Source organism: Triturus cristatus, chromosome 6, assembly GCF_964204655.1.
Source record: "Triturus cristatus chromosome 6, aTriCri1.1, whole genome shotgun sequence".
Taxonomy (NCBI): Eukaryota; Metazoa; Chordata; class Amphibia; order Caudata; family Salamandridae; genus Triturus; species Triturus cristatus.
In genome coordinates, this window is record NC_140589.1 from 208837831 (window position 1) to 208864335 (window position 26505).

A 26505-nucleotide genomic window follows, 5' to 3' on the forward strand; every position below is an offset into this window, starting at 1 on the left:
AACTCGCATAAAAGCAGTGTGTGGAGTGCAGCAGTGTGCGGCGTGCAGCAGTGTGCGGCGTGCAGCAGTGTGTGGCGTGCAGCAGTGTGTGGCGTGCAGCAGTGTGAGGCGTGCAGCAGTTTGCGGCGTGCAGCAGTGTGAGGCGTGCAGCAGTGTGTGGTGGGCAACAGTGTGTGGCGTGCAGCAGTGTGTGGCGTGCAGCAGTGTGTGGCGTGCAGCAGTGTGAGGCGTGCAGCAGTGTGAGGCGTGCAGCAGTGTTTCGTGTAGCAGTGTGAGGCGTGCAGCAGTGTGCGGCGTGCAGCAGTGTGTAATGCAGCAGTGTGTAATGCAGCAGTGTGCGCAGCAGTGTGTGGCGTGCGGTAGTGTGCGGCGTGCAGCAGTGTGCGGCGTGCAGCAGTGTGTGGCGTGCAGCAGTGTGTGGCGTGGTTTGTAAACAACAAGAAAAGCGGACATCAAAGGAAGGGTGGGAGGGAACGAGCATATGGGGTGGGAGTTATAACGAAAGTTAATTGTTGTAAGAGGGGATGCAGGAAGTGAGGCCGGGCGCGCGCTGGCGAAAGCAGTCTGCTGCTTTCAAGTCCGATGTTATGTTATGTTATGTTAAAATTTGGTAGAGCGCAAAACAGCTGCCCCAGCAAAGGGGCGTTCCGGCGCTAAAGAACCACAGAATCTTCACAAGAGACAGAAAACCAAAAGTCAGAAACCTAAAAGGGGGGAAATAGATGGGTTTTAACAGCTCTCCGGAAAGCGGACAGACTTTCCATTGAGCGGATATTCACCGGCAGATTGTTCCAAAGTTTAGCTCCTAGAACTCTAAAGGAGCGCCCACCTATGCGAGCTAACTTTGTATGGGCAACTGTCAATAAATGTTGTCCAAGAGAGCGCAGTTTACGCTGTGGCACGTAAGGTATAAGGAGAGGGCGGAGAAGTTGTGGGCGACCAATTTTGAGAATTTTAAAGATCATAACGAGAGCTTTAAACTGGATACGGGACTCAATCGGCAGCCAGTGCAGTTTTCGTATAGTGGCTCTAGCCGAGCACCTACGGGGAAGTCCAACCAAGGTTCTTGCCGCAGTGTTTTGTACACGCTGTAGACGCGCAATCTCAGCTTTGTTAGCGCCCAAGAGTAGGACGTTAGCGTAGTCTAGGCGGGACAGAATTGTGGCTTGTATAATCGTTTGGCGAACCTTGGAGTCAAAGAAGCCAAGTATGGGATTAAGGCTTCTCATCAGGCCCACACAAGTGGCCGCTACTCTTTTCGTGTGGGACTGGAAATTGAGTGCTGAGTCCATCCAAACGCCCAAGTTTTTGACCAGGGATTTAGGGGGAGGGATGGTGCCTAGTGACGGAGGCCACCAGTGTTGGTTCCAGTAGCTGGTGTTCTCTCCAAGAAGCAGTACCTCCGTCTTGCCTGCATTGAGCTGTAGGCAATTATCCGTCATCCATTGGGCTACGGCAGCCAGCCCATCCCTGAACCTCGCTGCAGAAATAGAGGGACCCTCAGTAAGAGTGATTGCTAGCTGCGTGTCATCAGCGTATGACACCATCGAGAGGTCCCATTCTCTAGCTACAGTCGCAAGCGGCTGTACATATAGGTTAAAAAGGGATGGGCTGAGTGCGGAGCCCTGAGGTACTCCCTGTCCGATGGAGTGGGACTGGGAGAGGAATGGAGGGGCTGACACCCGAAAGGACCTATCCTCCAAAAAAGAGCGGAACCAGTCCAGTGCACGGTCCGAGATACCTGCCATGTTCAGACGATCCAGTAGAATGTTATGTGATACCGTGTCAAAGGCCGCGCTGAGATCTAATAAAATCAGCGCAGCACTTTGGCCGGCATCAAGTATCGTCCGAAGATGGTCAGACGTAGCTAAGAGGGCAGATTCAGTGCTATGGTGTGGCCTAAACCCATTTTGGGAAGGATCTAAGATGTTATGTAGATCCATGTGTTTGGTCAGGATGATGTTGACGTGAGCTTCTGCGAGTTTGGAAATCCATGGAAGCAACGAAATAGGTCTATAGTTCTCCGGTTTGGAGGGATCGAGGGTCGATTTTTTAATGATGGGAGAGACCCAAGCTTGCTTCCAGACAGTCGGGACAGTGGCCGAGGAAAAGGACAAATTTAATATGGATGTTAGAGAGGGTAAAAAAAAGTCCAGGGATTCTACGAAGTGGGCCGGTCTCATGGGGTCTGCAGGGGAACCGGATTTGACCTTCCTGCAAAGTACAGCTAGGTCATCACAAGAGATTTCAGGTATAAGCTCCATCTTGGTGCATTTAATAATGGGAGGAGGGGAGCTAGGGGTTATAGCAGAATGGCGTGGAAAGGATTTGTAGATGTTTTGTACTTTGTTCACAAAGAAAGAGGCAAGATCCTCACATTGCTGTGCAGACATAGCATTGGAGGAAGGAGATCTATTTTTCTGCAGCTCATCTACTAGTTTAAATATAATTTTGGAAGGACTGGTACTGGAGGTAATTTCTTCCGCATAGAAAGTGGCCCTAGCAGAACAGATAGCTTTGTGATAAAGCTTTTGTTTGAGTCGATAGGCAGATTTCTCTTTGATACTGTATTCTCGCCTCCATATTCTTTCGGCTGTCTTGCAGTCCCTGCGCATGGCTTTCAGGGTATTGTTATACCAAGGGTTAGAGGGAGAGCTGCGTCCTTTAATCCATTTAAGAGGTACAAGAGTATCCAGTCCCTTGTTAATCCAATCATAGAAAGCAGCATATGTGATGTTTATGTTTGTATGTCAGATGCCAGCTTCGCGCTTGAATGCCTCGCACTGGCCATAAACCGCATTCCTAAGGTCTTGTGCCCCTTACTAAATCTCTCTGAATGCTTGAGGCGGCGCACGCGCAGGAAGTAGCTGGTGGCAAATGGAATGCACGTGGTTGTGCGCGTAACCGCCACCCGATCCGCCTGGGAAGCCTTTGGGAGCATTTTCTGTAGCCCCTACATAAGTCTCGCTGAGCGATCGCTTACGCGATAGCCAGGCGAGACCTAACAAGAGTGAAACAACATAACCTGCAACAGTGAAACACACCTATTTGAAGTTTAGGGCAGTGGAAGAAAGAGGCAGGAATTGGAAGCAATACCAGCTACCCTTGGTGTTGAACCAGACATCCTTGGCGTGGTATTCCCTCTACTTTTTGCCTTTCATTCTCATGTTTTTGCTGTCTTAAGTTTTTGTTGACTTTAGGACTCTGCACACTTTACCACTGCTAAGCTTTGCTAAAGGGCATGTGCTCTCTCCTTTAAACATGAAAAACCATGAACAAATTACCATACACTCAATGGGGGTGATTAGTATAGCGGGCGGATCGCCACCGCCCGTATGGCGGTGGCAATCCGCCTGCCAAAAGTCACCGCCCGCATTACTTTTCCCCCCGCCACATTATGATGGTGGGGGGGCCCCCGGCAGACGGGAAGACCGTCCGCCGGTTTTACCGGGTGGAAAAGCACAGCAATATGGTGGCGGTGCCTTGCAGGCACAGCCATCCATATTACTATGATGGCAGAGAAGTGCCTTTCCATGGCGGAGACTCCGTCATGGAAAGGCATGCCGATTTTTCTTTGGGAGCCCGTTGCGGGCCCCCAGGGTGTTGGGTGGGTCGGGGGTGCACATGGGGGTCCCTATGGTACCCCCCTGCATTTGCATGCACAAGGTGGCAGGCACCGCATGGTGCCTGCCACATTGTGCATGCAAATGTGCGACATGCATATATTGCATTGTGGCGGGTGCTGCTTCCAGCACCGCCCACTACAATGCAAGGTATGCAGGATGCCACCACCACCGTGGTGATGGCATCCTAATTGACGGTGCGGGACCGCTGCACCACTGGCGGCCGGTCCCAGCACCTCTAGGGTGGCGGGCGGTCCGCCCACCATCCTAATTGGCCCCAATGTATGTATAAAATGCTATTGTATAAGATTAATTAAAAACATGACAAAAGTTAGACCATCAGCATAAGTAAGTTTAAGTAATTAATTCACGATTTGCAAGTCCACTTAAAAGGTTTGTATCATATTGTCATGCAACCAGTCTTACGAGGTAATTGTGTTGTAAGTCGATGGCCCATCTACTTGGCTTATAGAGGTTTATGATGAAAGTTCTTTAAAATATTATAGTTGTCAGGAGTATTTTACTAGTTCTAAGCTTTAAAAGATTTCTGCATTATTTTTAAAAACTTCCCATATCGGGCCAAAACTGCTGCATCGTTAGAATTGAAGCACAATGATAATGTTAAAAACCTGGCAAGCACAATGTTTCCCCTGTTGTCCTGACTTAGGGCTTCTTTCAGGTAGTACAGTGGGTGCAGTGCTTCGAAAGATGGTAGCATAGTCATGTAGGGTTCCCGTGTGCATAGCGATTCTTTGTCTGTTAATCGAGATCTTGCACTAGCATGTTTTTCCTTTATTTCTCTTGCAGCTGTATATGAGAAACTGCTTGTTCTAAGAATATCTAGATTGGTCTCAATTCGGCACTGACTTTCATTAAGTATCTTGTCCAATCATTTATCTGAGCTTTTAGAAATATCTTGAAGTACCATTTTGAATGAGCTCTCTTTCGCTTGTACAATCTGGTAGGAATAGCCGAGGAACTGAGATTAGCACACTAGGTCTTGTTTTTGTAAACTGAATTCCAGGTGTATCTGTGCTCGAAGGATGTATTGCGGTAGCTGGAATACTCGTCTATAGTCAAAATATTGCATTTTAATTATTAATGCGGCCATTTTCCCTGGAAAACTTAAATAACTCTATTAAATAGTTGGTACCAAATTTTCTTTTATTAATTTTATATTGGGTTCGGCTGATGGGCTATAAAATTTGTGTTTAGATGACATAGTGCAAATATTAAGACTCAATCTGGGCAGACAGGGTTGTAGGAGGTTTAAAGGTTTCTTTTGGTTATATGGCAGTGGCTTTATGTCCCGCTAATACCTCCCTGTATTTGTAATTTTTAAAGCATATTTTTAATCATTTTATATCTTACGTTTTTAACTGATATTAGCAGTGTATGAAGACAGCTGTGGCCCAATTGTGTTATTTGGTAATAGTGGGAGAACTTTGCTATTGTAAGGTATTTGTAATAAGTGGATTTATAACTGAAAGTGTTTATTCTTTTTAGTGAATTTTATCTCTTTGTGAATTTATATTTCTGTAATGTTATGGCCCTAGCGGCCGAAATAAAGTTTAACCTGGCAAATATTAACTTGAAGGCTGTTTTTTCCAGTAATCTCAGGTGAAATTGTGGTTTTGTTGAGTAAGTAAGTCATATTCCCAGGTATTTGTAAGAATTGGTGTAATCAATCTTTGCCAGGCCGAGTTTACACACTTTCTTGGCTTTCCCCATCAATTTCCCGAATATTATTACTTTTGTTTTATTTGTGTTTACCCCAACCTTTTACTCACATTATATTTATATAGCTCATTGAGACACCTAAGTAATCCTATTTTTGTATGATCTAAAATCACTAAATCTGCGTATTGTAGGATGGGTATCTTCTGTCACCCTATTTTAGGGGGGAATACATTAGCCTTCTTTACCATGGTCCATAGATCAGCAGTATATAGATTAAACAGCAGTGGGGTGAGAACAAGCCCTGTTTTATGCCTTCATTTGGAACAATTCATTTGTGGTCTTGTTTCCTTAACCCAGTTTTATTTGTACCCAAGTATTTGTGTAGAGTGCCATGACTGAACTGAGAAGGTTTTGAGGGATCCCCCAGTTAGCCAACGTCTTACATGATATCTGGTGGTCTAATAAACCAACATTCGTTGCTGAATAGTCTTCAAAGAAGGCATATAGCGGGGTTGAAAAGGTTTTTTCATACGGATGGCCAGATAGACCAAGGCAACTATGTTATCTACAGACGAGGCTTTGGGCCTAACCCTGTTTGGTAATAGGGAATAACGTTTTCTTTCTCTGCCCAGCTTTCTATCTTTTTTAAGAGAATACTTGCATATGCCTTGGCCTCTACGTCGAGTGATGCTATCAGCCAAGAGTTTGCTGCATCCTTTTTGCTTTTCCTCTTGTGGAGTGGGTGCAGGATGCATGTACGCCACGAGTCTGGGACCTGTGCGTACATAAAACATTCCTGATACAAAGGTGTTATATGTTGGCTCCAAAAATCTGTGCCTGTTTTAAATAAATGTCCAGGTAGGCCATTTGGTCCTATTGCTCAGTCAACCTTTACTGTCTTTAACCCCTTCAGCGCTGGGCGAATTCCGCCGCGGTGCTGAAGGGTTCGAGCGCGGGCGGGCTCATGACGGAACGGTTCCGTCATGAGCACAGCTCAACCGTGGCTCATGACGGAACCGTTCCGTCATGAGCATGGAAGGGGTTAAGGTCTGTTGAGCAGGTTATGTTTGATATGGCATTCTGTTAATATAGCTTTGTTCTTGTTGCTCTTTTTGGCATCTTTCTGATAGGATCTCCTTGCCATTATTAGCTTATGTTGCGTTTCTCTATTTGCTGGTTTAAATTGTCTATTTTGTTTCCTTTTTTTAATGCTGCTTTCTGTTTTTAGGTCTCGCCTGACCCTGTGCATGCGCTGGCCTGGCGAGACTTTTTGCGAGGGCTCAAAAACATGCTACCATGGCCAGCCTACAGCTACAGTGCATGTGCGCGGGCGCGCGCTTAGGAGCAGAGGCTGGCAAACATCGTCATGCTCATTAAGTGCCCGCGATCACTTTCACTTTCGCCCATGATCACTTTCGCGGCGCCCCTTCGATGTTCTCTTTCAAAGAACATCCAACATCAAAGAACATGTTGTTGTGTTAATGCTTTGCTGCGCCCGTTTGACTTACAATGTGCTTTCTCTTTCCACAAACTCGATGTTTGTGTTCCTTTATTTTGAGATGCTTTTACTGTTTTATGACTTAAAGAACATTAAGGAAATGTTACTGTGAAACTGGACAACGTTCACAGTGTTTATTTCTGATCGCAGCGGCTGCTTCATGTCCGTTGCACCATTCAGGGAGTCCTTTCGTTGGCACTTTCATGAGGACATGATGAGGAAGCTAGAAACTTTTGGCACATTCTCTTTAAAAGCACAGCATGTTGGCAACTGGTTAATCGATTAGACCTACGTAGCGCTTTAGATCTCAAAGCACTATGGTCGGTGCAGCAGTTACAACTCATGAAATATGGGGTGCAAGGAGGGGGCAGGTTTGAGTGCACATTGGCTGCAATCGAACTCTTAAGATGATGGGCTGTGTGTATCCATTATCAGCACTCAGTCTTCGCTAAGTGATTTTGTTTGTTTTGTTGTTGTGTTAATGCTTTGCTGCGCCCGTTTGACTTACAACGTGCTTTCTCTTTCCACAAACTCGATGTTTGTGTTCCTTTATTTTGAGATGCTTTTAGTATTACTGTCACACACACAATCACAACCACACACACAACCACACACACAAACACAACCACACTTACAACCACACAACCACACACACACAACCACAACGACACACAACCACACATACAGCCACACACACACAACCACACACACAAGCACACACAGACAACCACACACACACAACCATACACAACCACACCCAACCACACACACAAACACACACAACCACACACACAAACACACACAACCACACACACAACCACAACCACACACACAACCACACCCAGCCACACACACAAACACAAACAACCACACACACAAACACACACAACCACACCCACAACCACACCCACACCCACACACACAACCACAACCACACCCAACCACACCCACACCCACACACACACAACCACACACAACCACACACACACAACCACAACACACACACACACACAACCACACACACAACCACACTCACACACAACCACACACAACCACACACACAACCACACACACAACCACAGCCACACACACAACCACACACACAACCACAACCACACACACAACCACACACACAACCACACACACAACCACACACACAACCACAACCACACACACAACCACAACCACACACACACAACCACACACACACAACCCCACACAACCACACACACACACACCCACACACACAACCATAACCACACACACACAACCACACACAACCACACATGCAACCACACACACAACCACACACACAGCCACACACACACAACCACACACACACAACCACACACACAACCACACACACACACAACCACACACACAACCACACACACCACACACACAACCACACACAATCACACACACAACCACACACACACACAACCACACACAACCACACACACAACTACACAAACAACCACACATCCACACACACACCCACAACCGCACCCACAACCACACCCACACACACAACCACAACCACACACACAACCACACACACAACCACACACACACACAACCACACACAACCACACACACACACACACAACCACACACAACCACACACACAACCACACCAAGCATTGGCATAGCCAATAGGTCTCACCTTTGGGACCTTATAAGTGTTTAGCCACGCAACAGTTGATGTGGTTGCACCAAGGATATTGTTCTGCATAACTAAATACTTAGAAGGTCCCAAAAGCGAGACCTTTTGGCTATGCCAATGCTTGTTAATGTGTGCCGTTGTACCATGGTTTCTGCCTCGGCTGACCGAGCCTCAGACCTGTGTTGTTCTGTTCTCTGATCGTCTTTCCCACCAGTTAGTTATATATAGAGGTGACCCTTATTGGTCTATTTCTAATGTAATATGACCCTTGAGCCATGCTATGATCTGACTTTATTTGTTTGAATTCGAGTTGCCATTGTCTGAACCTATCTGTAGATGCACTACCCCATGTTAATCTTCTAATTGGTGTACAAGTTTACAAGCCATCTGGGGTTCCGAGTACTAGTAGTGTTGGACCTTGCTTATACATTATGCTGAAGCCGGCGATCAAAGGGTAGTGATTGCTTTCCTTACGTCTCAAGATAGAGATACAGTGATGCAGGGCTCCCTGAGAGCTTTAGATGCAATTAAATAATCTAATGTTGATCTGCTTCTGTTTGTGATTTGATTAGTCATTCCAGGGGTGGGGCCTAGATGGATAGTCTGCAGTGAATGCAGGTTGTATGCATTCAACCAACTCCCACATCTGCAGTGCCGAAGGTTGTATCCTTATACAATCTGCATAAATGTGACTTTCAGTGCACACTGCTACCCAATGTGGTTGTCGTAGAACCGAGCTAGTATTTTGTTTAATTTGCAGTTTGGAGAGTAGCTTCTTTGTAAATCTAGCAGTAGGAACAATTCAAGGCTATTGTTGCTATTGGGTAAGGTTGTTGGTTCTGTAAGTATAACTGAATTTCCTTGACAAAATGCTTAAGATAGTTTCAACTTTGAATTTTTTTCGCCTATGGGTTTCATTGGAGCACATATTTAATTAGTTAATGTAGGTTATTGTAGCGCACAACATTGTGCATTTTGGCTGCCCCAGAGCAGTTTGGTGGGATAGCAGGATAAGGCGCAACCATAGAAGAACAGTCCATGGTGATAGTGAGGTCTCTTTGTCCAGTTTCTGGAAGTCGTTCGTCCTTGTACATTAGAGTTTTATGTTGGCAAAGCTTTGAGCCAGGGAGCATAAAGCTTTCTCTGTGCATGTAGCAGGCATGTCTGTGTATAGGCATTAATGGCAAGCCACATCAGTCAAACAGCAGAGCATCTAGTTCCACTCTTTGGTAAAGAAGAACCAACAGACTATCCAGAACAAACAATTTGTATAGCAGGGAGGAATTAGATACAGTCGGGCCAGTTGACCGTGGTCCAGGGAAGTTAGAGTAATTTTCTTCTATCCATTATTTACTCATGTTGTTAATTCAAACATATTTGTTTTAGTTATGTGCTTGTACTATACATGATACACATTGGTCATATAAATCTCTGTGATTCTTACAAGGAAAATGTAATTTATAGGTATGCTCTGACACACTCCCACAAGCAGAAATTAAAAATTAGAAAATGCTGGTAAGCTGTGCCCTAGCACTTGAACCCGGTACCAGGTTTCCAGATCTTGCTTGAATCAGTTAGCCCTACTTAAAATAATTGTGTTCTCTGCAAGGTTCATTCCATAATTGATAATGCTACCTGACTATAGGCGGGTCCTCCCTCAATGACTACGTATTGCAAATATCTCATGTTTCACTTAAAAAGACGTGCTCACGTGTCACCAATAGTTAAGTCATTACATTGACTTCCTTTGTAGGAATACATCTGATTCATGGTGCTTTGTATGTCGCATCGAGCTGGTAACCATAGCTGCATTTTGTTTCTGGCACAAAAAGGTAGTATGCGTGTAACATTCTAGACACCAGGAATCAATATATGTATTACATTCACAAACATACTTGACTTTGCAGTCCAAGCATCACGGCTTTGTAATTGCCAACCAACATATCTTATTGATACGAATAACCATGAAGCCCTACCTTGAAAATCTATCTCTTCCCATCCAATTGCTAAGATTTCATAGGGCGTCCCATACACGTACTTATGTTTCTCAGCACCAAACGTTTACCTGTAGTTAATGCTGGACTTTACAAAAACACATAATACAGCATTTGAAAATAGTAAAATACTTAGTGGTTTTGTTAACAGTTTGAACCCATTTGCTGTAGATGATCATCCTTACCTCTTAAGACAGGATGGTGGACAATTCTACAGCCTTGAAGCTTGAACCAAGAGGTTTCTGGTGTTCAAAAATGAACCTCTTGAGTGGCACAGCTTTAGTCTTCCCCCTTATGCAGACACAAATGATGAACATCCCTCACACTACGGGCCCGATTCACAGAACTAACTTAAGACAAAATCCTAAACTTACTACCATTTTCGTATTCACAGAAGGCACTTAGTCATTTTGGTATTCACAGAAGTCACTTACTCACATCGGTATTCACAGAAGTTAGGAGTTCTAACTTTAGTACTCCTAAATGCGCTCTGTGAATACCGAAAGTCTTAAAATTTGGATTTTTCTCAGTTTAGGAGTCCTAAAGTTAGGACTCCTAACTTTACTACTACTAAACTGAGAAAAATCCTAATTTTAAGGCTTTCGGTAGGCTTAGGAGTCCTAAAGTTAGGAGTCCTAACTATACTACTACTAAAATGAGAAAAATCCTAATTTTAAGGCTTTCGGTATTCACAGAAGGCATTTAGGAGTCCTAAAGTTAGGAGTCCTAACTTTACCACTACTAAATTGAGAAACACCCTAATTTTAAGACTTTCGGTATTCACAGAAGGCATTTAGGAGTCCTAAAGTTAGGAGTCCTAACAATTCTACTACTAAACTGAGAAAAATCCTAATTTTAAGACTTTCGGTAGTCACAGGAGGCATTTAGGAGTCCTAAAGTTAAGACTCCTAACTTCTGTGAATACCGAAAGGAGAAGTGCCTTCTGTGAATACCAAAACGAGTAAGTGTCTTCTGTGAATACCAAAATGGTAGTAAGTTTAGGATTTTGTCTTAAGTTAGTTCTGTGAATCGGGCCCTACAACTTTATCCTATATAAATGCCCTTACAATTTTTAGGTGCCTGAAATTCTTATGCATGAAATAGAGAAGTGGAAACATCATTGATCAGACTGCCTCAGGAAGTATGCGACAGTGCTTTTGTACCGTATCTAGTAAGGTGTAAAGTAACACCCAGCAGAGGGCTTTAGGGTGGTTAACAAGCAATACCACCCAGACTCTGGCACAATAATGATAGTGTCCACTTGAAAGGTTCTGGGAATAGTCCCCTGTTGTGATCTCTGTAGAAAGACACCTGGAGCCAGGAGGTATTCTTAAGCCATCTTTATTCAGTCTCCAGTTCAGGTTACATCTGTCTCTACTCCAGCCAGCCTAGTGTGGTACCAGCCCCACCAGGAGCAGCCTCCCTAGCTGCTCAGCCCATCTTCAACTGCCAACACTCATCCACTCAGACACCCAGGCATTCCATGCATCACAGGCACACCAACATTCTATGACCATCTCACGCTCTGGCTGAGCAGCTAGTGGCAGCAGTGCTGGACTACAATGTTAAACAATTAAGTAGGATATAACATTATCCCTTTTTCTTCAACAAAAACAAACATGCAAGTGATAAACATCAAGGAAGAACTATCCACAAGCAAAATTAATAATTAAAACATCGCAGTACAAAGAACCATTATACACAGAAAGAACGGATAAGATAAATACATTTGATAAGCAATATCTCCCATCCCTCCCTAAAAAGAATTAAAAACATTATGAAACTAGCATAACATTCCCTGAAATACATTTGAAGCATTTTGCATCAACCACTGTGACGTGATGCACTACAACGAAAAAGGGTAAAAGACCCTACAAGACCAATGCCCAAAAGTATAACTAAAAGTAGCTCTAAAGATAGCATACCCTACAACTACAATCCCAAAAGAAAGGGAACCAAACATGTATATGGGTCGTCACCCATAGAAACTCCCGTGAAGGGATGTACATTAGTACTGTGCACAACTTTTTATGGACTAAACCATAACCCAACCCAGTGTGAGGGTTAACCTAGGTACAAACTATTTATGGACTAAACCAGAACCCAACCCAGTGTGAGGGTTAACCTAGGTACTCCAAACCCCTTGTAGAGGTTACATACCCCCATGTAGGAGTAACCAAACATTAATACAAAAAGAGCTCTTGACCTCCTTGTGGGGGTTACGTACCCCATATGGGAGTAACACACATAACTTAACACAGGGCTATTACCCACAACCTTCCCTTATGTATGGGAACCGTGTGATGACCACCCACGGGACCTTAGACGCCCCATGCAAAATAAAACGAAAATCTGAGGCATCATGACAATAGATGTACTAATCTCACTATCATAACCTGAGAACTTTGTGGCTAAATAAACAATACACTATACAAATGCCTCTAAAGAGAGTATTATGCCCACGTAAAACATGCTGGTGAGCGCCCACACACCCGAGTTCTGCTTGTACAAAACTTCTCCACCATAAGCGAACAAATACATAACCTGTGAGAGTCACAGGACACCTTTGTACCAAAAACATAGTCAGCAAAAACAAACTGTGTGCAGAAAACTGGTTCTTCACCCTTCCTCACGGTGTGTTCCTCAACTTATCCTGCCGAATTCCAAGCAGGTTCAACACCATTTCTCACGGTGGATTCCAAGCAGTCAGACGACCCTTCAGCAAGTATAGTCACAACAAACATCGCGTTGTCGCCGGCCGTCCAATCGGTCTTCAGAAAAACTTTATCAACATCACACAGGTCGGCAAAATATCGCATGGTTGGCAAAGCGGATAGCTGCAATACTGCATGGAACTCTGACATCAGAGACCAAACACAAAATGGCCGCACGTAATCCCACGTCCAGCCGGATGGCTCACGGCACGTCAAGGCTCCAAATGGGTACAGACCAAAGCTTGTGAGTCACAGAGGATCCCACGGAGAGAGACGCGTCATGCTGGATTCCACACGAAGACATGAGGTAAATCAGCGCGCGCTGTTAGTGACTCGCGCCACGTTTTTTGAATTTTCAAAATGCAACTGCAGATAAATCAACAGTAAAGCGCTCCCATGTTTTTTCCTTGATATCTCCGCAGAACGAATTGACTCGGCCAATACACATAACTGTAGAAGTATGCAGTACACCCACTCGGCATTCACGATGCCCGAAAGAGAAAAGCATGTTGTCTGCTCCCCGATGGACAGTATATACTCTCCAAAACACTCCTACAACAGTGCGACAACTTCAACACACCTGCCCGTGCTGGGCCTGCAAACACTTGCACAAATTCCGATAGAAGTGGATCTCCGCCCCAACACAGACAAAAGTTAAAAGTCACACGACCCAGAGAGCCCCATGCGTAAACATCCTCAAAGTTGGAGAAAACAGGCACAACCATAGTTCCTTTTAGCTGATTGTCGCATCGTAGAACTCAGCATGAAACCCAGGACAGGAACAACTTCACATCCTTACTTGCTACAACTGCACGCCAACCATCGTTGTACATCCATTGCTTGTGAGACCTTAAATGAGCATAATACAATTAAGTAGGATATAACATCCCCGTTCACAGTTGTTAATTTACAAGTCTTCAACTCAAGCCATCTCTTATTATGGAGACTTTCAAGCGTGTTCCAGTGTGACCACTTGCTGACTGTTAGTGTTAATATGACAAGATCTGCCTCTCTCGGCTCGTGGTGGACACCCATGAAAAAGGGCTTCTAAAAATTGCAGCATGAGACATATCTTCCATTGCAGGAGATGCAGTCCAAACCATTGAGAAGGCTATGTTCAGACCGGACCCTTGTTGGCAAGCTATTGGCAATCAAGCCCTCTATCACTAATACTGCATTTTTAGGGGGCACGTTGGTAGCAGCAGTGGCATCTTAGCTCTATTTCATGCGGTCTGTATTTTCTAGGTAACATAGTAAGATATTGAAGCCCAATCAAAGTTGGAACCAACCTCAGTAGACTTCGACCAATGGGCAGTGATGTCTCACTCATCATTCTTCTAGACAGTTGTTATGCGGGTGCTATTCCACTGCCACTGGTGGAAGATACACTTCCTCCTTGGTTGGATGGAGCAGAAGAATCAGTGTCAAGCACAAAAGCACCAACACGTTCCCTAGATTAATTATTAGAGCTTATCTGGATAACTTTATCATGAAACAGCTGCCCGTAGAGTTACTGGACCTGTACTCTTCTCTTGGAAGAGCTTTACAAATAATGAAAAAGTTCCATTGCAGATGACGTTTTACCTTTACCACGTGAAGTTTGGGTAGAAGATTGCAGTCAGCAAGCGTCAGGTCATCACCATCAAGGAACTTGCGCTTCGAAACCTTTTCATCCTCTGTACTGTCAGCATCAATCTCTTCAGGTAGGGGTGTGTTTAGGTAATTATCAAGTTTTTTCAATGCTTTCGTCAAACCTTTCTCCAAGCCTTTAGAAAAAACAAAAAAAGGAAAAATTAATTCAAAGTGAGCTGAAACATTTCTGGAACACAGATTATAATAAGGTCAAAACAGATATGAGAAATATACTGTGTTTAAAGGTGTCACAGATTAGTCACAGCTGAATGGCATGATTACATATTTGATCTTATGTAGTGAAGATCCAATATGTAATATTTCTGGCATCCATGTGCGCATGATGTGCAAGCAGCGTTTGAGGCGTGAATTTCTGAAGTAGAGGAGGCCTTCAAGAAGAGTTGAGCATCTTCGGAATATTGGTGAATGTTGATGCTGTTATCTGCGAGTAGAGCACCAAGTATATCCATGTAAAGGCTGAAGATGACAGGAGAGAGTATGGAGCCCCGGGGCCTTCACAGGCAATAGGGATCCTTTGTGACCTGAAGGAACCCGTCTGAACAAACTGGTGTCATACCGGTAGAAGAACCAGAGAAAGACATTATTGTGAATTCCATTCACGACTCTAAGGTACCTATGAGAGTGGCATGGTCGACTGATGCGTCCAGCATTATCAGAAGCAGGGGTCACCATCATCTGTGGTCAAGAGGGCATCGCCTACAAAGTGTAAGGTTGCGTTCTCCCTGCGGCAGCATGATCGGAAGCCAGACTGGTAGTCGTGCAGGAGATGGTTAGCACTGATGTGGTCTTAGAGTTGTACATAGCCTTTTTTTTCCAATGATCTTGCCAATGAATGGTAGGTGAGTGATGGGCCAGTAGCTGGAAAGATTATCGGGTCTACTCTAGGTTTTTTTTAGAAGTGGGATGATTTTGTCTGATTTGATACCTTCGGAGAAGATGCCATATTGAAAGCTGTTCTGAGTGAAATGTAAACGTATACATCGATGCCTGAGTGAGATAAAGGCTCGTTGCTGAGATATACAGTAGTGTACAGGTCACACGTTTGAATCTCAGCAAGACCAATACAGTTGTCCATCCCTAAGTGATGATTACATTGAATGCCATTAAATTCAATATTAGTAACATCTATTATTTAAATTGCTTAAAAAATGTAGAACAGTGGTATGAAGTGCTATTGTGTATGTTTCTATATATCTATATCTATATATATATAGATTTATACATCCAGTCATATTTACATATCCATGCATATTAAAAGTTATCTAAAATTCTTGTAATATGTTGCACTATTTAGCACGGACTTATTTAAAATTGGTCCTAAAGCTAAAGAAGTCTGTGATAAACTCCATCATCCTCGAGAGACGGGCCCTGCATCGCATGTTAAACCATGTCATCTGATGTCTCGGTGTGTTCATTCGACTATTTACGCGCCGCTCTCTCAGGCGGCGCGGTGTTATGGCAGCTACCCGTGCTGTGTCAGGTCCCATCTGTGTCTCCCCACTGAGGGGTGCCTCCAACGCCAGGGGATCCTCTCCACCGCTGAAGCCCGCGCTCTGATGCTGCACCAGCCAGACCCTCTCCTAACAGTAAGACTAACACGATTAGCCCGGCCGCTGCTGAGCAGGAGAGAAGGAATTCCGTGTGAAGCGGGGCCTCCCTGGCTGCAGTTTATGCTGCTGTAAGTGAAACCGTGTGAGAAAGAGCGCGGGCAAATTAGGACAGCATGGCAGGGAGGTATGTTGGCAGCCTGCAAAGCGCATGGTACGATTTGTAAGGACAAAAACCTTGGCAGGACAGGTGGTTTTACTCCTTTGAAACGGACTTTGCCCTTTTGGCTTTACTGTTCATAAGTATTCCTTCTAATTATGAGGCTGCACGACCCTCTTGTAGGCCTATGTTTACGCCTCACTGCTTGTGATATATGTGTTTTGCAAAATTCAATAAAAAGTTTTTTCTTGCAACAGTGAAAGAAAAGTAAATTCCTATATCCACAGGCATCTCGACTGGATTTAACATGTGTCCTTTAAGTGAGGGACTTTGAAAAACTTGCATATAGAATGTGCAACTAAGATGATGTATAGAAACGTAGTGCAGTAATTAAGATTTCCTCAGTAATTCCCATTTCTCAGGGTCCAGCTGGTGACGGCCCTGTCATTCTGCAGGCCCATATTACAGAGACCCTAGTACTGGAAGCTCCAGGTGTAAAATGATCTTATCTGAACTATGATGAACATGTAATAAGCGAATTAGTGGCTCAATGTTCTGGTGTGAGAACTCAAATTGGTTGTAAAACATTCCATATTTTAGGCGGATGTAAAGAAGGGCCTTCTCTCTATGTAGAGAAAAAAATAAAGGAAAAAAAAGACTATGAGGTTTCTCATTCTGTCTCTTGCAAGTATGAGGAAGATAATTGGAAAAACAGGCACTGGTGCAAACCAAGGGGCATATCAGCAAGAGCCGGCAATAATTATCGCTAAGCGCACTTAGCGCTAGGATAATTATCTCCGGCTATCGCTACTTTCTATCGCGGAGATAGCGTGCTATCAGCAACACTTATCTCCAAAGCTGCAACCGTTAGCTGGAAAACAGTCTGATTATCGCTGGAAGTCCAGCGTTAATCGCACTGTGACCGTCGATACCTTGCTGATAGGGCAGGGTGGTCTTAGCCATGTAATCCACCTCCCATTTGCTTACATGGCTAAGTCAGAATTAAAGCAGGCATAAGGAAAGTAGCGATAACCATGGTTAGCGCTACTTTTCTTATCGCTATGCTTCTTAGCGATCCCTTTGATAATTGGAGAAATGTCGGTTAGCGACATTTCTCCAGTTATTTCGGGAAGGAACGCCCACTTTGCATCTCATTAGAGATGCAAAGCTGGGCGTTCAGTAAACAGGCGCTAAGGCATGGATTCACGCATTAGCGTGTCCATGCTGATAGGGCGATAAAATTATCGCCGCTTTTCGTCCGAAAACGGATGCTAAAGCGGCGATAATTTTATCGCCTCGCCTTGCTGATATGCCCCCAAATATTTTAGGATTTCCCTTCAGAATGAGGGGTTGATTCACAAATTTACTGTCCATTCACAACAAAAAAATCACACAAGCACATAATGCCGAGCTTTTGCCCAAATGCCGGTGAACGCAGGCACCTACCCCATTACAAAATGTGAACTGACAGTAGTGTCAGAATAGGGCAGCAATGGATTCTAGCACATTCCACAGCCATAGAAAAATGCTCCAAATGTCAGGCATCATCACGCTGTAAAAAGAACAGGTAACTGGGGCTAACAGGAGCAGATGGCATTAGCCATGTAAAACCTGTCCTCTTTTAAATGTTGATGACAGACATCAGCACCAGAGAGCAAGGAAAAAATAAAACTAGACGCTGTACCAACATGAAAGATGCCCTTTAATATACGTTATCTAATCAAGAGGTCCCATTCCCAATCCAATATGGCAGCTGTATTCGCGAAAGATTTGGTGGTCTAGCAGGATTTCAACTTGTTACCTCAAGGAAAAAGATTATTTTTCAGTGGATTGCGCTGTAATGATAGACAGAAAGAGATGATTTTGGAAGAATTTATGACCATGATAGGATTGTGCTGAAAGACATGCAGCATTACAGGATAAATTAATTGTTGTGAGTTAACAGCTGTTTTTCTTTCACTCTGGGACTGTTTTTGGCTGCAGGTATTGTATTAACACTTTAACTTGTCTATATTTGGTAATGTATTTATGTCATTTGAGTAAAGGTTATTATTGGTTTTTCCGATACTTGACCCACTTATGTGTCGCGCTACAAAGACAACGGTAGCTGAATCTATGCTGACCAGTGCTTAATTTGAGCCGGTGGTTTCTGGTGCTCAGCACCGGCACTTAATTGCCTGAACCGGCACTTATGACAGATGCCACATAGTGGCACTGTTTGTGTAATTTAAAGATGAGCAGAATAACAGTTGTTTTTTAACAACAAATAATATCTGCCACCCAAGCCATTCTTAAAGCTTTGGCGGCCTCGAACAATCTGAATAGTCACACTTCAGTGTGATGGTTAGTAGCTGTGTAAGTATAGTGGCAATGTGTTGTGCAAACTGCTGTGGCCTCCTAACGAGAGCCCCAGCACCTAGTTTTTTTACAAATTAAGCACTGACGCTGTCCCTATGAATCGTTCTATGTTAATGACTGTACAGAACTGTCTTACTATTCTTCTGAATTACTTACTAAATCTCTCCGTACTCTTAGACCGGACCTTCTTCTCACTTCACAAAAGCTACACAACATCTGAAGAAAGTGACCCCTGCTAAACGAGGGCTAACACTCAGCAGTTTTTCTTTTCCCTTTACTATTTTCCTCTGGATTTCTCTTAGAGTTTGATATTACAAGGAGCTCCAAGAGATTTCACGGGCAGGACGGAGCATCATGTATCCCCACGGGCATCTTTGCAGAGGTGATAAAGATCTGACAGTGGGCAACTCTGACTGAAGCTTACAAAATGGACCTCCACTCTTCAGGTGGATACTCTCTATGGGGCAGCCACAGGGTAAGGTTCTCAGACCACCCAAAGTATATAATTGACAATTACTTTCTTTCCTCTCCAAATTTCCTATGTAATGCTTCCCATTGCTGTCATTTATTTGTTCTACGCTGGTCAGGGTTATGCCAAATCTCTCAATTCTGCTCTTATACATCTTATCTGGACTAGGCCTGGGCGTGAAATTCCGCTCCACTTGCAGAGTTTTTCCCACTCCGAAAACCTCCACTCCATGTGGCAGAGAAGAGTTTTTTCCTCGCTCACACTCGCCAACGCTCAGTTGGCCAGCACGAGCAAGTGAAATCTTACTCCAGACCACCTCCCAGTGAGACTTCACAACACGGGCAGTCGCGGATGACCACTGCCGCTCACACTGAGAAACCTTCAGTTCCCTTTCAGAAACCTTCAGTTCCTTTTCAGAAACCTTCAGTTCCCTTTCAGGAAGCTGGCGCTCAAGTAGAACATCGAGTGGCAGAAAGAAGCTGCACCCACCTGCGCTGCGCATGGTGCAGTTTGCGCTGATTGTCCAGCATGGGACAAACACCCGGCGCTAACAATCTGCGCAAACGCAGCAACCTAACGCACTCCGCCGCATGCAGGACAGAGTTTTTGGTCACTTCGTAGAGTTCCACATTGCGGAAGTCTGCCCAGGCCTAATCTGGACTTCTGGGTACAACACTTACTGTACCAACTCTAGAGCTGCAAATTGACAAACCAGTTCACAATGTTCTCGAAAAATGTGTGTGATGATTGCCATTTGTAAATATGCCTCTTCTATGGGTAGGTTACACAGTCTTGTGAATTTCCGGTTATGCTTTTCCTTTAAATGTACAAATTAAGGGTGATATTGACACAAAAATGATGATGATAAACAGAAAAATATTACATTTTAGCCTTACATCATGTTGCAGATCATCAGAAGTAAATTTGCATGTGACAAATGCCTAGTGGGAAAAAGTTGTATGTTCCATGTACTTATAACTCTGAACTCTTTCAAGAAAGGAAGTGTTTCAATTTAAAAAAATATATATGTAGTATTATAGATGGGTGTCCAAGAAAAAGAGGGATATTTTTCACCACGGGATCCTGAGCAACATCAAATAGATAATAAGAGCAAAGCTTGAAATTCTAGGTCTCCACGAAGGCCTCCCTGTTAGACCTGCCATTTCTTGGCGTGATTACCCTTGCCTTTTTGCCTCTACCTCCTCTATTTTTAGTGCTGTGAAAGATTTTGTGTTGCCAACTTAGATGTTTTGGACCCTTTGCCACTGCTAAACAGTGTCAAAGTGCAAGTGCTCCCTGTGTAAAGTGTAATGGTAATTGGTTGTCCATGATTGGTATGTTTGCCTTTCTAGTAAATTCCCTAGTAAAGTGCACTATGTGTGCCAGGGCTGGTAATGCAAATGCTACTGGTGGACCTGCAGCACTAATTGTGCCACCCACTCAAGTAGCCTTAAAAAGGGAACTCAGGCCTGCCATTGCAGTGCCTGCGTGCAGTTATTAAACTGCCATGTGTTCTGACAAGTGCACCCATTTGCCAGACCTTACCCTTCCCTTTCTATGCACATCAGACACCCCTATAGTAGGTCTAGTGTACCCCCTGGGCAGGGTGCAGTGCATGTGACAGGTAGGACATGTACTAAGGTGTGTACCATGTCCTGACAGTGAAATAATCTCCATTTTGTTTTTCACTGTTAAAAGGCCATGTTGCCCATAAGACAGAATAAGAAGGATGTGTAATATGTTTTCTAGCCTATCTTCCCACAGAATTAAGATGGAGAGGTGAAGATTAGTATGCCTGAGCTCACAATGTAATAACACATCTTTTTATGAAGATGGTTTTTGCATTGTGTGTTTATAAGCCACTCTTTTAGAAGTGGCTGGGTTTTTGTGCTCTAACATTTCTGTGTGTCTCTTCCTGGTTGTGGATTGACTGTCTGGATTTGAAAGCGATAGGATCTGGGGAATGTCTTGACCCAGGGGAGGAGGTGAGACAGCAACAGGCTGACCTGCATCTGGAGTGGAGGGGAGGAGTAGCCCCTAGAGGTGAAGAGTCCTGGGTTGCTGCTATAAAACAATTGTCCCATCTCCTGCTGAGTGATTGAGAGTCCAGACCCCCACTAATCAAAGGAAGAAGATGTCACTGGCAGGGAGGCACCCAGAACTGGTTTGAACAGGGGTCAGTGCCCCCTGAAACACAAAGACTTCAAAGCCATTGAGGGGTATAACTATGACAGCTGAAGCCCCTAAACTTGGGAGAATGGCTTGATCAAGATTGGGCAAGACTGGAGCTACTTCGTGGTCAAGAGGACCTTTGCCAAGGAAGAAACACCTGAATAGAGTGAAGGAAAGGACTGACCCTTGCTGTGTGTTCTGGGGCTGGCCTGCAGTTTGCTGTTTTAACCAAGGGAAGGCTAAAGGGACTTTGCTGTGAGCTGTGTCCCCCTGCTTGAAAGGACTTTGCTGTGCTGTGTCCAGAAGGAGCTAATCCCCAAGGGCCCGAGGTGAGCTGGCTCCCTGTTGCGGAAACTCAGGAACACAAAAGCTTCCAGGAGAGGCTCAGCGGGCTGTGTGCGCGTGCCTGTTGCAGCCCGAGACCCTCGTAAGGTGTGCCCTGTGATATGGGGCACCTGGAGTCCAAGCGAGGATCAGCGACGCTGTGTGCATGTGCTTTTTGCAGCCTGAACCTTTTGTGAGGATTGTCCAGTTATTACGTGCACCCGGAATCCAAGTAAGTCTTCACGACGCAGTGTGCGTGTGCTTTGTGCAGCGGGAGACCTTCGTGAAGATTGCCTTGTTAACGTGCACCCGGAATCCAAGTGAGTCTCCACGACGCTGTGTGCGTGTGCTTTGTGCAGCGGGAGACCTTTGTGAGGATTTCCTTGTTATCGTGCACCTGGAGTTAAAGTGAGTCTCAGTGACGCTGAGTGTGTGTTTATCGTGCAGCTTGAGACAGTCGTGTGGAGTGCCCGGTGATCGTGCACCCGAAGCTCAAGGAAGTCTCAGTGACGCCGTGTGCGTGTGCCTGTGGCAGCCTGAGATCTTCATAGCAGTAGCGGCCCGGACCGGCAGCCACGGAGGAGCTGAGCCACTGGCCTGAGCCCGCCGTTGCCAAGTCCCAAAGATTGCATCAGAGGCCCAAGTCGCTGGACGAGGAGAGGAGAGTGAGTTTGCGCCCCCCAGGTAATGCGTGTCGACTCCTGGGGTGGGACGCAGGCTCGGAGGGAGACGATCTCGGCCTCTTTCTCATTTCAGCAGCGCGAGCCTCTGCTTCTGCTCGTATCGCGCCCTGTATAAATAATAATAAAATAATAATCACATTTATAAAGCGCCTGGTTACAGCAAGCTAGTGTGTCCCCACGCTGCGGTACCAGCTGCACTCGGCATCAAAAGAGGGGAGCTAAAAATCAGAACATAGCAAGGGGGGTCTACACAGAAGGGAAGAGGTATGTTTTCAATCTTTTCCGAAAGGTAATCTCAGAGCCCTCCAGCCGGAGGCTCTGAGGGAGTTTGTTCCACTGCTGTGCTGCCAAGTAGCGGAAGGAGCGGCCACCCATCCTTGCTCTCTTGTTGGTAGGGACAACACCTGCCCTGTCCCGCTAGATCTTATTTGCCGGGTCGGTGAGTAGGGGGTTAATAAGTCATGCAGGTAGGAGGGGCCCTTACTTTGTATGATCCGGTGGCTAACGCACAGAACCTTGAACCGAACTCTCTCCCTAATTGGGAGCCAATGTAGGGAGGCTAAGGCCCTCTTAGCAGAAGGCTCTCTTAGGAAGCATTTGAACTAGTCGTGCTGCTGCGTTCTTGATACACTGGAGTCTCTGCATACATATAGCAGTTGCACCCAGGTACAGTATGTTCCCATAATCCAGACACGATGTCACCAGAGCATGCACCATAGTTTTACTGGCTGCAGTAGGCAACGCATCTAAGGTTTTCCACAGACCACGTAGGACTCCAAAACAGGCGCCTGCCACCCGCCTGGTATGGTGCTCAAAGGAGAGATTGGTGTCCAACCATACCCCAAGGTTCATAGCCTGTTCACAATGCGTGGGGGTGGGACCCAAAGTCTGGGGCCACCATGCCGATGACCACACTGATGGAGCTTTCCCTATCACAAGCACCTCGGTCTTGTTGCCATTCAATTTCAGGCAATTATTTGCCATCCAAGAAGCCAGTTCTTGCAGGCAGGACACAAAATTGAGGGCTGCCTTATCCTGTGCCTGAGCAAGGGAAATCACCAGTTGAGTATCATCGGTATTGCCAAGGGAGTGGCAGTACTGGGGCCGGAGTGCAGAGCTGCACTATTTGTGTTATATCATACTCGTGTGGGGGGCATCTGTTATCATCTGCTATGAAAGGCTACCTGTGAGTCAGCACGAGTGGCGGAGGGACCGCCTGAGGCACCGTGATCGGTGCCGGAGTGTATTACGGATTACTCTATTTCTGCATACCGAAGTACCTGATTGCATAACATGGTGTTAGGATTACAATAGACTGTAACGCAAAGTAACGCCACGCAGCACATAGCTCTGCCTTGTATTTCTTTTTGTTACACATTAATACAAATCACCAGTTGTGTTGCTTTGTAAAGTCCAAGCAAGATTTTGCTTCGAGTCTGTGTTAAAAAAGCAATGCAAACCTGACGAGAAAGCTTTGTATATCTGGCCTTGGAATCCCTCCATCCACCCCACCACCCTCAGCAATGCTGTGTCCTCCCATGCCTAGCTATTGAAAAAAATTATCTGGTGTCCTGCTACCAACCATACCATCCTTGATTAAATGCTACTCACCCAACACAAAAAAAATCCCATACCTCCTAGAAACTATGGGCCATGTTTACAAGAAAGTAATGCAGCGCGGTACCACAAGCCATATGGCTGCCCCGCGCCTCGTTTCTTTTAAAGCAAAGGGATGCGTCAAATTTACAACATGGTGCAAGGGTGCCTGCGTTGCGAGGGTGATAGTTTTTGTGCAGGAAAGATTACCTTCCTGCACAAAAACAATCACAAGAAGTGTTTTCCTCTTTCTATGTGTGCTGCAGAATGTAGCACACATAGAAAGAGGAAATAACGGGGAGAAATAAGAGTATTTCTCCTCGTTGCGCCTCCTCACGCCTCCCCTGGGGAGGTGTAGGATTCTGACGCATTCCCAGGTTTACGAAACATTGTAAATCTGGGAATGCGGCAGAATCCATGGGTGTTGCGTGATAACACCCACAGCAACACCCATGGAACGTCCCTTTCACGCAAAGTGCTGTGTGAAAAGGGGCCGTATTTACAAGGACACGAAAAGCCACGCAAGGTGGCTTTACGTGGCCTTTTAACTATGGAGCACAACACTGCACTGCCAGTGCGTCAAAAAAAAAGTGACGCACTGGCGGCTTGTAAATATACCCCTATATATATTTTACGACTTGTTTAGTGATGTCATCTCTTTTTGTATAAGTTATAGCTCACCTGATCCCACACCTTTCTTAAATTGTGTAAACTCTCCTCTGCAAAATACAACACCTGTACCAAACCCTTCTACCTTAAAAGATATTTACAGTCACCGATCTAAGTGATGGTGTATTTAAAGGGGCTAGGAATGTTCTCTTGTTTGATGACCTCAGCTGGTGTTTAGAGACACACTGTGACATCATTCAGTCGATGTCACTTTTGAGCAGTGCAGGGAAACACACCTCAGAGTCATTGTTAACACCGCACATTACTTTTCTATCGGACGAATATTCGAATAGCCCGAGGTGACCATACGAGGCGAGCATTGTCCTTAATAATAAAAATAATAAAGACATAAAATAGCATACCAGGGGGCAGATTTACAAGCCCCATGCGTCCCCTTTGCGTCACTTTTAACATGGGAAAAGTGACGCAAAAGTGGCGCAAGGGGCTTGTAAATCTGCCCCCGGGTTTGCACTGAAATTGAGCTGAAGTAACAACATAGTTCGCGTTCCCTTAAACGAGTATGCTCTGAATTTGCTAGATGTATGGTGAAATAATACTCACTTTGTTTGAAGGAAAAGAGAATGCAAGCCATTGTCTGTCTCAGGTCAGTCTGCTGACGCTACGCTGGGAGATACTTCTTTACACGTTGAATAACATTACCACCAAGTAGCATAGCGTGTAAGAAATTAATCAAGGCCTCTAACTCGGTTCCTGAGGCTTTAGCGACCCCTGCTGGTCAGTCGCTTGAATATCAAGCCCTGGATAAGTTCATGTTGAGTTGAGAACGGTGTTAATATAATAATATTTTAAAATGCTTTTAGTTCACTGATAAGTAAAATATAAATACATCCTAGACAGCCCGCTGATTTTGTTTGTGCATCTGATTTTTTTGTTGCATGAACTTTACTTTTTTAGTGGTCCTTCTTTGTAGGTCGTTATCAAAACGAACTACTGATTGACTAAACGTTTGGATATTTCTTATTTAATCATTTTAAGACAACATGTACATGGTGTTTTTAGGATATGTTTATACCATGGATACCTTCAAACATTATTATCAAGAAAAACAATCACCCTTTATGGATTAATAATAGGGTGATTGTTAGTAACAAAGGACATTTTAGAATATCCCCTGATTACAAGGGTGTGCATGTGACCAAATCGGGGTATTTACAGCCTGTGCAATTTAAGACACATAACGCAGCTACATTATGAGGAGAGCGAATACTCTCGAAACACACTGACATCCGTAGAAACTGAAATAAGTGCATATCGTGCACGGAATATACCCTTTAGTATGTTTGGATTCAATAGAGTTGATTTTAATTAGGGAATTCGGACATATACATGGAAGGTTCATGATACTTTGAAGGGATGTTTAAATACATATAAGATAATTGCATATAAGAATAACATTTTAGAGTATAAACAACTTGGAAATTCACAAGTAGGAATTAATAAAGAGGCCACGATACAAGTAAACTTTAAAAACAAACACTGAACACATCATACGTAGAGAGGGATTTCTCTTGAAAGAACCAGTTGCATTCAACTATTTCTTACAGGTCAGCTCAGGGGTTCATCAACGACCATTCATTGTTAATGCTTTTTAGAGGAGAGAGAAGGTGCGGTGCAACAGTGCATCGGGATGTGTTAGGCCATGCAGACCGAAGGGGAATTTTCACTTTATAACCAGACA

At 44.6% G+C, this 26505-nt stretch overlaps 2 protein-coding genes across 4 annotated transcripts in view; one reads left to right on the top strand and one right to left on the bottom strand.

Annotated features, from left to right (window-relative positions):
• The window catches only part of CLIC5 (CLIC family member 5), a 465318-nt gene that overhangs the window by 25365 nt on the left and 413448 nt on the right, over nucleotides 1–26505 (bottom strand). For 2 of the 3 annotated variants that reach the window (XM_085610537.1, XM_085610539.1), the window contains exon 5: nucleotides 14760–14941. The exons of the other annotated variant lie outside the window; for it this stretch is intronic. In XM_085610537.1, coding sequence (XP_085466663.1) covers nucleotides 14760–14941 — 182 coding nt within the window. The remainder of the gene's footprint in view (nucleotides 1–14759; nucleotides 14942–26505) is intronic. 3 annotated transcript variants of the gene reach the window in all.
• Nucleotides 19208–26505, top strand: part of LOC146816647 (zinc finger MYM-type protein 1-like) — a 59654-nt gene continuing 52356 nt past the window's right edge. Inside the window, exon 1 of the mRNA XM_085610536.1 lies at nucleotides 19208–19368. Within this exon, the coding sequence (XP_085466662.1) occupies nucleotides 19321–19368 (48 nt within the window). The 5' untranslated portion in view covers nucleotides 19208–19320. The remainder of the gene's footprint in view (nucleotides 19369–26505) is intronic.